The sequence below is a fragment of the Silurus meridionalis genome, chromosome 27 (genome assembly GCF_014805685.1).
Source record: "Silurus meridionalis isolate SWU-2019-XX chromosome 27, ASM1480568v1, whole genome shotgun sequence".
NCBI classification, from domain to species: domain Eukaryota; kingdom Metazoa; phylum Chordata; class Actinopteri; order Siluriformes; family Siluridae; genus Silurus; species Silurus meridionalis.
In genome coordinates this window covers 5,713,201-5,726,405 of record NC_060910.1, presented here as the reverse complement: position 1 = coordinate 5,726,405, position 13,205 = coordinate 5,713,201, and the positions used below count along the sequence as shown (strand labels likewise).

The window sequence follows — 13,205 nt, the reverse complement described above, 5'->3', positions numbered from 1 at the left end:
CTGAATGATGTGGGAGATTATGAGATTCAAGTTACATTAACAGCATACATTTATAGCATTTGGCAGACATAATGACTTCAATTGATCTCATTAATACAACTGTGCAGTTATGGCGATAACGGCCCTGAGCAGGGGCCCAGGATTGGCAAATTGGTGTGGCTGGGATTTGAACTCACCACCTTTTGTCGAATGACACCAGCTGGGAAGACACGCAACACGACAGCTGCATTTCTACAGTAATTTTCCGCAGCAGTGAATCGTTTTCAGTGTTACTCAAAGGACATTGATATGAAACAATGAAATGCATTGCATTCGAGTTTAATAAATTTCAATCAAATAAATTTCAATTACATTAACCACATAATGACAAGTGATTAGGAAATGAAAAAAGGATGTAAACATCCGCACACCGATGCCAGAATAATAAAATGTACATGACGTGTGGTATCTAATATTGTTACAATACTAGTTGGTGCTGTCCGGGCAAATCAAGCAAAAACAAACAAAAAGAACAGCGTACAAGAAATCATATTAATTTTAGTCAGTGAGGAAAATGGCTACACTGCATGAGACTGGAAGAGGAGAATTGTACACATTCAAAACACTTAGATGCAGATTTTCTGTGTTTAAAAGGTTTTAAATGATAAAATAATATAACGATAGAAAGATTTCAGTGGACTTTTCTAGCTAGCAGTCCACACTACGACCCTTAAAGTCACCAGAGAATTATAGGTGGAGGTATAGTTCCAAGATATTAAACGAGAGAAAAAAAAAACATTACATAGCAAATGTCATACAAATGAACAAGTAGAAATGGCATTGAATCACATAGAAGGTGAAGCAGAATCATGAACCAGTGAGTATGAAGCAGAGTAGAATTTACCTGAGTTATACTTTAATTTGATGGAAAACTCTATAGGGAACGGTGTATTGTACTAATACAACATCAACACTGAAGTAACAATGCATGATTGAAAAAAAAAAAAAGGTTGTCGAGAAGCAGCTTAACTCGCTACATGAAAAGTCAGTGCTACATGACCTACAACATTCATTCTAATAAAGTGGGTTTACATAAAGATGAACGCAGGCCAGCAGAGCGCATGGCACTTCACAATATGTCTCTGATTGTCTCATCAGCAGTGCATTTTTCTTCACGGTGAAATGAAACGGAAACTTTGTAAATTTCAGTGAGGTTAAGTGCAAAAGTGAATGTGGAACACTGAACATAGAAGTTGTACAATAATGCACAAGTTATCAATTTGACACTGAATAACGGAACGCAAAAATAAAAGTCGTCGTCTATAAAAAAAGATTGATATTCACCCACGTGTGTGTGAGTTTGTGTACAGGAAAAAATCGCGTGTACAGGTTTCAGCATGTTTGTCGTATTTGCATTGTTGATTCGAGTGATGTAAACATGCATACACTCCAAAAACACTTACAGTACACCGAATACTGACCCGAGTCTCACACACTATAGTGGAGAGATACACAAACACGGACAGTGTACGAACTGGTGGCTCAGCTGTTCCTTTTTATCTTAAACGAACGAAGGATTCGCCGCTGAAATTATTAAGTGGACTGAATGAACATGTTTAACCCTGGGGTACAAACCCTTCCATGAAGCAGAACAGCTTATCTTCATAATCTAACTAATAAAAAAAAATGGCTGTATAGCCAATTACAGTGCCAAGACAGCCAGGTTATATTAAGTGTACAAACACACACATATTCACAAACACGTCTTGCATGCATTTAGACTGGGTAACATAATAAACTAAATAATATTGTTATCACGTTTATACGTTGCAAATAAAATTCCTACTTGCCTCCATCCATTTTATTTTACAGGCTTCCGATGTACACTTTGAAACGCACCTTAAAGGTAATAATTGTGATCCTTGGTCACAATCAGGATTATAAAGTGCTCGTGATGCATTGATTCACTGAAGGTAGAACTGTGTGCAGTCGTTTTCAATAGAATATCACCGCTATGGAGAATTACGATAAACTGCACTCCCAAATATATTTCAGTTTTCATTATTTCTGAATCCAGACACCTGAAAGCAGAGGGTGCAGTGCTTTACTTTACACCTTAATACAACAAAGTGCATCCTTCATGCTATTAATCAGGGGTGGAACGTATCAAATGGCATGTTCTCCTATTACAGTATGTGAGTATGTGGTTCAACATAACATAACATCATATATATAATGTATATTTATACACTGATTAGGCATAAGATTATGACCAGTGAATGAATAACACTGATTATCTATTCATTATGGCAGCATTTGAATATTGTGTCCTCGCAGTTGGCGTGTTAGAAGCATGAAAAATGAGTAAGCGTAAGGATGTGAGCGAGTTTGACAAGTTGTGACGTCTAGACGTCTGGGTTGGAGCATCTCCAAAACTGCAGCTCTTGTGGGATGTTCCTGGTCTGCAGTGGTCAGTATCTATCAAAGGTGGTCCAAGAAAGAAAGTGTTGAACCGGCAACAAGGTCATGAGCAGCCAAGACTCATTGATGCACATGGGGAGTCCGATTCAACAGAAGAGGTACTGTAGTTACAAGTGCTGAAGTATTGCTGTTAATGCTCGACAGGTCAGGACTGTTTTGGCAGAAAAGGGGGGACCAACTCAAAATTAGGCAGGTGGTCATAATGTTTAGCCTGATCTGTGTATAATATATATATCTCACATATACGGCATACACCCTTATCCAGAGCAACCTACACTTAAATTATTATTTTTACAACTGAGCAGCTGACGATTACAGGCCTTGCCCAAGGGTCCAGCAGTAGCAACTTGGTGATGCTCAGAGACCGAAGGCCAAAGTCTCACCCACTGAGCTATGATTGAGCAACTAATTAGAAAATATATCTGGAGACAGAGAATCCTTGTGAGAACAGATGAAAATCCCTGGCACAATTGATCAACTCTCTTCAGTTTTAAATAGTTCTCATGAACATGTGATTACGATCTGTAAACGCGTTGAACTCCAAAATCTCCACAGGATTTGACTTAACACCCAAACAAACTACAGGTAAGCCATTTTCTGGCTGAGTGAGCATTTCAGTGTCAGTCGTGATTGCCGGTTGTATAAAATATACCAACAAGCTGCTATGGGTTATAGCAATTAGCCCATGGGCCTGAATGCAGCCCTCCGTATCGTTTGCTTCGCCTACGTGAACTTTTCATACAACAATATTGAAACTGCCTGTAGCACACTCCTTATTACTAATTTCCATTACACATAGAATTCACGGCACACTCATTATATATCCATCAGCCATATATGGGAGTCTAGACTGTACGGTGCACATGGGTTCACATCTATCAGCATTAAAGCTGTGGTTAAAATCGAAATCTTCTAAGTTTGTTGAGTGTAAAAAAATACAGGTTAGGCGTTGGTCTTGATCACAAGGCAGATGGCAGAGATAAGGCTGTGCGAGTTATTATTAAATATCTTTCTACATGTCATGTCACTTTTCCTATATTTGAGAAACAGTTTAATAAATAAATGTTACAACCTAATAGTACACGTGAATTTGTTAGCCCTTCTGTTTTCTGGTTTTTACTAGAAGTAGCCATTATTCTAATTTCAAAGCCTATTATTAATGTTAACTGATGAAAATTATACCAGAAAAAAAAAGAACAAAAAAGAACAAAAAAAAAACAATAAAGGAATGTCCTGACATTGTGGCCATTCGAAGACTCAAAAAATGCTGATGTATGAAACCCCTGGTCTATAGATAACACTCTATCACTCTATAAATGTAGAATGTTTAACGTCCTCAGCATCTCTCACTTGGTGGCTTAACCCAAGAAAGGAAACAAAAACAAAGAAAATGACTACTTTTGATGAATACTATTACCGTTTTATTTGAGAGAAGTATTACCAGAGTGGTGGTGCTTTTACTCAAGTCAGCATGTTCTCTACTTTCTCCTCCACCTCTATCATTAATAACTGTTGCTTGCGATATTAAATCCTAAAACCCCGCTCTGTGCCACCATGTGCTCTTTTTCTCCGTACAGCTCTGTATTCAAATGCGACAGTACGCTTCATATGCATTCTGCTCTCACGCTGCCTCTTTTTCAGCCCTCCAGAGCTGCTCTTTGACCTCCGTGGGAAGGGTATTGAAAATCGCCTCCTCCACAATCAGGCCGCTGCGCTTCAGGAGTTTACACTCTCCCAGCTCCACAGGCAGACACTCGAGTCCGTTCCCTCTGAGCTCCAGCTGCGTCAGGTTGATCAGCTCACCGAAACGTGAAGGCAGACTCAGCAGGTAGTTATTTCCCAGGTTCAGTGTGCGTAGTTTTTTACACTGGAAGAGCTCAGGAGGAAGCTTTTCAATCTGCACAGAGGAGAGGCAGGAAGGAGAAGAGAATGAGTGAACAGATAATACATCTAGAATACATGTACATCATAATACAAGGAATAAATTAAATATTTCACTGTAGAGAATGCATATCTACTTCAAAAAATGTCTCTATTTGTTCGTTTGCATTAATATGAGGTGGTATCAAAAAGCTTTTGACCGCTTGCGTCACTACATCTGCGATTTCATCATGGACAGACAGCAAGTCAGAACAAAGAGTGAAATTCTGCGTGAAACTGGGCAAATCTGACACAGAGACTTTTGCCATGACACTGAGTCGTTCGAGGTGTTTTGAGTGGCATGCGTGCTTCAAGAGCGGGAGACGTTCACCGAGCTCAACCCCCCAAAAAAAACGTCCAAATCATTCGGCAACTTGTGCATAACAATCGTCGGCGAACAGTTCACATGATCTCACTTCTGTACCCATCCTACTTGCCACATTTGGCTTTCGTGGACTACGCAGTTGAAGATCCAGCACAAAAAATCGCCATTTTGAGACCATTGCTGAGATCCAGCACGAATAAAAGGAGATGCTTGACGCTCTTTGAAAAAGAAGACTTCCAGGACATATTCCATAAGTGGCAGAAACGCTGGGTTAGGGTTTTGCTGTGCAAGTTGGCTATTTAGAAGGTGTGTAAATGCAGATAAATAAAGTAAACAAAGCTAGTCTCAAAGCTTTTTGTTACCACCTCAGACAATCATTTTGTTTTTTGTTCTGTTATCTCAAAGCCGTTTAAAAGGAAACAAAATATTTTTAAAAAACTGTGAACGGAAATTTCAAAACTGTCATTTAAATGAAATAGTTCATTCTCTGCCTATCTTTACTATTTTATGCTGTTTTTTAGCTTCAAATAGTTTTTTTTAAACACCACAGAGATATGCAGCTCTGTGCCCAGCATGTGATCTCTGTGAGCTATGTGGATCAGCAGCTCAATATATGATCTGTTTAATTCTTTTGTTTGTACAAAAAAAATCGTAGACATCTGGAGATGTTTTGTAGTTCAGTAAGTCGGTGTATGGGTCACGGTGAGGAGAACACTCTTCTCGCATTTATATGATGTGCTCGATCTTTTTTTTTGTTGACTCTTCTCAGTCAACAATCTCTAGTGTTTAACAAAAAAATGGGTTTCAGCTTTTAATTTGAGGTAACTGTCACATCTAAATCTAGGTATAGTCTATCCTTTTTATTGCACCAGAAGTAACTGGAGAATTGGCTGTTCTAAGGCCCGGGTGCATGTTAATCTCTCATTATTTCACTTACAAGAAGATAAAGATGTGGCATTTACTTTTGGAATCTGTTGCTGTGAACTTTTCTGACTCCCCAGTCATCAATAGGATTAAAATGTATACATTTTTTTTTTTAAATACAAGATGTGGCTGAATCAACTATATGGCACATTAATAAAAAGGATGAAAGCACTAGTAAGCTTAGAAAGAACAAAAGTTCTCGAAGATCACAAAAAAATAAATATGGTAGATGTCAAAATAATTCATCTACCATAAAAAAAAAACTCATCTGAACAGTTAGCCAGATCACGAGCACATTCTCGGTGATAGAAATATCTGTGTGTAGTTCTAAACAACATCCTAAGAAAAGACGAGAACAATTTGTACCAGACTGAAGAATTTAGAGAAGGAAAGGAACTGCTCATGAAACAAAAGCACACCACCTTGTCATGTGGTAGAACTGCTCCTATTTCCTGATCATATTAATGCTGGCCAAAGTCTGTATTATTTGCTCAGATACTTTAAAAGGCAATGGACGGTGCTTCACAGTGCAGATAGACAATGAATTAAAGCTAACTTAAAAAACATTTTTTACAAGTGTAATTTTCTGCAACGTCCAGGTCAACTAAGCTGCTTTTCACCTGGAGAGGGTAAAATGGAGCATGAAACCCTATAAGAACAAGCAGGAAATGTAGACTGCTAAAGTAATGGGCTGTCAGAGCATCACCAGGGAAGAAGCTCAGAGACTAATGTCTATAGGTTTCAGACGTTAGACAGACATTCACCAGTTTTTGACCCTTAGGACAGGGGGAACAACTAATACAAATAGTTGTGAATAAATATTCATTATTTAACAAAAAGCTGACTAGACCTTCTATCACGCAATACTGACACCATGACAAAGAGTTTGATTTCCATAATTCTTTTCATGCAGAAAAATTAGAATAGGAAGAATTATGATCAGTAAAGGTAAGCTGAAGCTATAGCTATATCAAATGCAAAAATGTCCAGGGACCTGTGGTTTTATGGGGCTTATTTTGGTAACAACTGCTCTACAAGACGGATTTGAAAATAAAACCATCAGAAGCATTCTGACTCACCCGATTGGCGGTTACAGCAAAATACTGCAGATTCTGAAGACTTCCGATGTCAGCTGGAATGTTCGAGAGATTGTTGTAACTTAAATCAAGATACCTCAGTTTACGACAGAAAAACAGCTGACTCGGGATTTTCTCAATCTTGTTCCGGTTCAGGCAGAGGCGCTCAAGGTTGATCAGCGTCCCTATTTGGATGGGGATGTAGGCGATCTTGTTGTACCACAGTTTCAGGCATACGAGTCGATGAAGATGCTGAAAGCTGATGATCTCTTCAATGGTTTTCAGGTTGTTGTCCTTCAGATCTATCTCCTGCAGGTTGTGAAGGCTAAAGATAGAATGAGGGATGCGCTCCAGGTCACAGCGAATGAGCTCTAGTTCGGTCAGGTTCACCATCTTCTTCAGGCTATTAAGAACCATCAGTTTGGTGCCCTCGTTGTTGATGGAGAGCTTCTGCAGGTGGAGCCCAACGTCTGTGACTACCTGTGGCAGTTTGGTCAGGTTGCTTTTCAGTCTTAAAACCTTGAGACCCTTTAGTTCTCGCAATCCATCGATCACAATGTAGCGATTGTTCTCAGCGCTGAGATTCCCCGTGAGCTGCAGCTCTGTCAGATTCTTTAAACTGTAGATCCAAAGAGGTATTTCTTTGATGTCAGTGAACTTTATGTGCAAGGATTTCAGATTTTCTCTCAAGAATGCGAGAGCTGGTGCTTCTATTTTAGCCGGGGTGTGATACAACCACATCTCTCTCAGATTTATGAGCTGGGCAATAATAGGAGGAATGGTGATATCTGGAATAAGCTCCAACTTCAGAACCTCCAGCTCCAGCAAGTCGAACACTGTATCCGGGATTCCACTAAGCATAAACAAATGCAGCTCTAATTTATCTTGGGAGTTCTTAGTGATTCGTTGTCGGAGCTTGTCCAGGGTCCACTCGTTGTTAAGGTTGAGCTGGCGGAGTTTGTTTTCACTGACTTCTGAGAGGAAGACCGCAAAGCGCTTGGAGTAGAGCGGATCGTACTGGTCGATCATGTGTAACATGAAGGCAAAGTCATTCTTCACATCCGGAATGTCACTATAACTGCTCTCTTCTCTGATAGATTCAAAGGAGTATTTCTTGAGGGAACGCCGGAGCATCCAGCTGAGCGTGTACATGCAGATCATCCCATACACAACAACAAGGCTTATGTAGAAGCAAGCCAAGATTTTAAAAAGGGTGGCAAGCGGATGGGCGCAGTTAAACATCTGATAGCCAGTGAGATTCTCTATGTCCACACTGCAATCAACGCTGAACTGTATATTGTGGACATAGTAGCCAGTGTAACAAATGATCAGGATGAATTTAACAACTTTGATGATCGTTTGTCGGATGTACAGCCTGTAGACGATATCTCCTTCCTCGACATGGAGCCTAAATTTTTTAACCTTTTCGAACAGAGCCTTAGCCTGTTCACCCTCTTTTTTGTCCAGGACACCATTTTCAGAGTGGTCAACGATCCCCTGCTCAAAACGAGACTTGGTGGTGGACAGCATGGAAACACTGGCCTCCACATCTTCACTCACACATGATGCCTTTTTGTCAATTGAGCCGTTCATTTTCCCTAGAGCTTTAGGATCGCTTTCCTCGACCACCGTCTCAGACAATGCTCGTGTGGTCCATGGAGAATCAAAACACTTCAAAAGAATGGACACAAAATGTTCCAGTTTGGAACTGGTCCAAGGGAACTTGAACCAAAAGTTGCTGCAAGCCAGGAAGATCAGCGTGTGCAGCAGCACCAAATATGGGAAATACTTTGCAAACCAGTGAAGCTTGTTTTCATAGCACACAGCATCGACGTAGTTGTACTGGTGCCTGTCAAGGTCGTATCGGATTCCCTGTGGCTCGAAGGCAGCCTCGAAATACTTTCGGCAGGTTTCGTTTACCACCCATTTGCAAGGCAGGCAGATCATCTTGTCCTGGGTGACTTGCAAGGTCCCTCCAAACACCGCGATCATCAGCATCACGACCGACAGATAGTCTGTGAACACGTCCCACCATGGCTTCAAAATGCGGTACGCAGGCTGAGTATCCACAAAGTACCTCAGCTCAGTGATGGGAATCATTGTTTTTCTAAAATAAAACAAATTCAATCAATCAATCAATCAATAACAGGACATTAACACATTTTTTTTTTTTTTGCCATTTTGTGATATGAAAATATACAAAAAATACAATAAAATAAAGCAGCTTTACCAGAGGATGGTGTCTCTCTGTGCTGGTTTCATCTGTAAAGAACAAGGCTCCACCAAGAGAACAATTTGGCTTTCTTGTCAGCTATTATTAACCGTTTCCGCTAATAACACTCAAGAATTGTCTCTTCTCGGTATGGAAAGGGAGTCCATGACCCCAAAGTTCAGATCCTGTTTGTCTTTGGGAGGGGAAAAGGCTCAGCAGTGGCTCCTCTGTGCGCCGTTATGTTACCTAACAGCGCACATGGTCGGTCAGGAATCTGCACTCATCACAGGCCGGCGTGTCAGGATGAGGCACAGATTTCCTGTCGAGATAACGGCACACCAACGTCAACACCCCCAGGACAGCTCGATGTACTGAAAACAGATAATATCTATCTATCTATCTATCTATCTATCTATAGAGAGAGTGAGAGACCTAGTTATGTGAATGATCATATTTCTCTCTGTTTTCTTTATGTGTTTATCTTTCTCTCGCTCTCATACTGTACATATTTCATATAAAGAGAGAGACTAGACTTTTATTTCTCACATATACATTACAACACTGAAAATCTTTTCTTTACAGATCCAAACTTGTTTGGAAGCTGGGATCAGAGTGCAGAGTCGGCATGATACAGAGACTCTGAAGCATAGAGAGGGCAAGAGTGGCAGCTTGGTGATAGTGGGGCTTGAACCCCCAACCGTCCGATCAGTAATCAGGCACCTTAAACACTGAGCTACCACTTCTCCAACGTGTGCAGACATACAATACACACACACACACACACACACACACACACACAGATATATATATATATATAGAGAGAGAGAGAGAGAGAGAGAGAGAGAGAGAGAGATGTTATTGCCCTAAATATAATGTCAATTTAACCAGAAATAAACAAAATTCTTCAGACCTCCTGAAAAGATAAATAAATCTTAATTGATTATATTATAAATACACACACACATTATTTCCCCATCACACTGCCACCCAGCCAGCATCAGTGACACCATCAGCAGGTCACGCAGACCACATGATTTAGCAACATGGATGCTCTCTAACTAACCCACACAGTCGCCCAGAAACAGCACCATAGAAAGGACTGTCGGGGGCAATTACTTTAGTCCTGGTGGTCTTACAGGCTGGAGAACCCGCTGTATACAGTACTGGTTGTTTTGGTGTTAGTAGGTTAGTGTTCGGTTTGGGACAGAACCATGCTGGGTTTAACCTGCCCCCCTGAATACCCCCCCGGTCCCCCCGTGCCCGCCCTGCTCACCCCATCCAACCCCACCCCTCCTGCCCCCATGCCCTTCACTCCGGAAAGCTGATATTACATTCATGTTTTTCATCATCACAAATATTCAGACATAACATTAAAGCATCACATTAGCCGTCAAAAACTTACCCGGGTTTTTCTTTTTGACGATCATGTTTAGATCAGCATCCTTTAGATCATAATCCAATTAGATCAGTTCTCTCTTTTAAAACCCCCCTGAAAGACACCGGTGGAGACGGGAATAAACTGGTAAGAGCCGCTCTTTCTTCTGCCCGGAATAGATTCACGACCAGACCGCTAGGGGCAGCAGGAGGGTGCTGTGTAAACATTCAGACAAGTGTGCGGAATGCGCCTGGAATACAACACTACTGCCACCGTGTGGACAGAAAGAGATACAGCAAAACCCCTACCACACATGAAAGAGGAACTGAAAAAAATGAACCAAATTGAAATCGGTTTTAGGAGAGGGCTTTTACCAATTTATGTCTATACTCGTCTATATTTAAAAAAAATTTTTTTGTTAGAATCATAAAATAATTACCAATTGTCCTCCACATTAAAATACAAATGTACAGTACAGTGGTGGGCCATGCATGTCACACTTAGGCCTTCAGTGTCCTACCTGAATCAATCCACATGTGTAATATGTCTACATAAACAAACACAATGTTGTTAATCACTAATAATAATACGTATCAATTTTATTATGTTAATTGTTTACTAAATTAATTATATGAATATGTTTACCGATAACTAGTTATAAATATACAGAAGGGCTCCAAAACAAGTGATTTACCGTCCACGTTAAAAATAATATCAAATGATTTAGGAGGAAAAATCCAAAAAGATAGTGGATCCTTGAAGATGAGTTCAAATAAAAGTCGCTTTATTTGGAATCATGAAACATATTTCCTGGTGTTTTGAATCAAAATTGCGTCCATGATGTCACTGGAAAGTTGATTTTTTATTTAAAATAAAGCGGTGTTTAATTGAACTTGTCTCCAGGATCACAAAATAAGCAAAAGTATTTTGACACCTGACTTTTCCAGCCATATTTGGTTCTTCCCCAAACTGTTATAACAAAGTTGTGTAGGATGTGCTTGGATTCATTAGAATGAAATTTTCCCTTCATTGAACTAGGAGACCCAAAGATGTTCCAATATGACTATGTCCCTGCACACAAAGTCAGCTCTATGAAGAGATGCTTTATATAGGTTGGAGTGGAAGATCTTCAGTGGCCTGCAATAGGTTATATAAAGCGCTGAGCTCAACCCGAAAGAAAATCTTTGGGAATGAATGAATCGCTGACTGCACCCCAGCCCTCCACACCTCACCTACATCAGTACCTGACTTTACCAACACCCTTGTGGCTGAATGAGCATAAATCTTAACAAGCTTATTCCAAAATATCGTGGAACAGAAGAGTGGAGGTTATAGTAACAGCAAATGGGGTGAATACGGGATGTTCAAAAAACACGTACCAAATATTATGGCCAGGTGTCTACACATTACACGTTGATTATTCCATTTAATCATTTTGCTAGATACAGTTTATAGCTTTGGCTTATTGCCATACAATGGTTTTCAATCAATCAATAAACCATAAGATTTACTATTAGTCTTTTAGTAAAGTCAAGCTGAAAACTTCATTTATTGTATGATTTTGTGCAAATTCTACAAAAAAACCCACAAAAGTATAAATGGTTCATGAAAAAGCTTAACAACTGCTTTGAACTGTTTTTTTGCCAGACCTTTCCACATCATGTCCAGCTTTTCTCAAAAAATCTGTCTTGTAAATGTATAAAGTATACGTCGTATATATAGTTATGGGTCGTTCATGAACGATTCACTAATTTTAAACGAGTCTTTAACGTGACTCAAAAAATTAATAGTTTTAAAGAGTGATTTGTTTATTTTCTACTGGACATGCAATAGAAAAGCATCGCAAAATCTCCATAGGTTATGTACAGGAAACAGAATTGAGTAGTTAACCTCTCGAAATAATCTAGACCGAGTCGTTCGGTTTTTTGTCACGTGACTCCCATAGACGCTATGCAGTGCATTACAGAGGAAACAGAATTGAGTAGTTCATCTCATGAGTCCTCTGGTTTGAGTCATTTATTCTTTTGTCACATGACTCCCATATATGCTATGCAGTAATATATATACATATATAATTTATTGGAACTATAGTCAAATGTGTAACATGTATATAGATGTGTTGGGGGATCTACATGTGAAATCTGATTGGATAAAAACTCTCTATTCTGATTGGAACGTTTACAGACACTGCTTGCAGCAGTGCACCGAATAGAAACGCTAGGAAATCAAGGGAATAGACTTGGGAATTATTTAATACATGTTTATGGACAAAAATATATTAAAACATAAGTAAGTGATTTTTATAAAGTTTAGGCCAAAAGAGAAGGCCTTGCATTTTTCGTTTCTTTGTTCATTGTTTGTTACTTTTTCAGTAATCAATGTATCCTGAGTCAAATCCATAAAAAGCACCTAATATCCATGGTAAAATATGGCTGTGTATAATTTTTGGGCTGTTTCACAGCCAGTGGTTCACAGGCTTCTGTGAAGATGAATGGCATCATTAATTTTGTTAAGTACCTGAATGTCTTAGCCAAAAACCTGGTTTGGTATTGGAAGTAGACTTCATTATAGATGGATCCATCAATAAGTTAATACCTTTAACATATGTCTACATCAGCACAGAATTGGTTACACAACACAAAATTATGTTTTCCCATAACCATCCCTATCTCTAGATTAAACCACATCCATAAAGTCCATATGCATAAACCTAAGAATGTAAAGATGTTATGTGGTTCATGTTAAATATATATTATAATCATTCTCCAAAGATATTAATTATGAATAAACCAGCACTTGTATATGTTAACTGTATACTAGATTTTATAGAGGATGAGGAGTATCAAATGTATATTGCTAGAAATAAATTGTTTACCAAATATGGCTCACCTATTTAATTAGCAAATTCTGTAA

The 13,205-nt window shown here is 39.3% G+C and overlaps 1 protein-coding gene across 2 annotated transcripts; it reads right to left on the bottom strand.

The window, feature by feature from the left end:
* Positions 1-311: 311 nt before the first annotated feature.
* Positions 312-10,496, bottom strand: lrrc8ab (leucine rich repeat containing 8 VRAC subunit Ab). 2 transcript variants are annotated; one of them, XM_046841176.1, is made up of 4 exons: positions 10,320-10,496; positions 8,936-9,236; positions 6,709-8,812; positions 312-4,357 (listed from the first exon to the last, which is right to left on the bottom strand). In XM_046841176.1, exons 3-4 carry the CDS (start codon positions 8,803-8,805, stop codon positions 4,082-4,084), a joined length of 2,373 nt encoding a protein of 790 aa, XP_046697132.1. In that variant the 5' UTR covers positions 8,806-8,812; positions 8,936-9,236; positions 10,320-10,496; the 3' UTR covers positions 312-4,081. The 2 variants fall into 2 exon arrangements, with proteins under 2 accessions (XP_046697132.1, XP_046697133.1); XM_046841177.1 differs by lacking the exon at positions 10,320-10,496 and adding an exon at positions 10,034-10,109.
* Between the last annotated feature and the right edge of the window lie 2,709 nt (positions 10,497-13,205).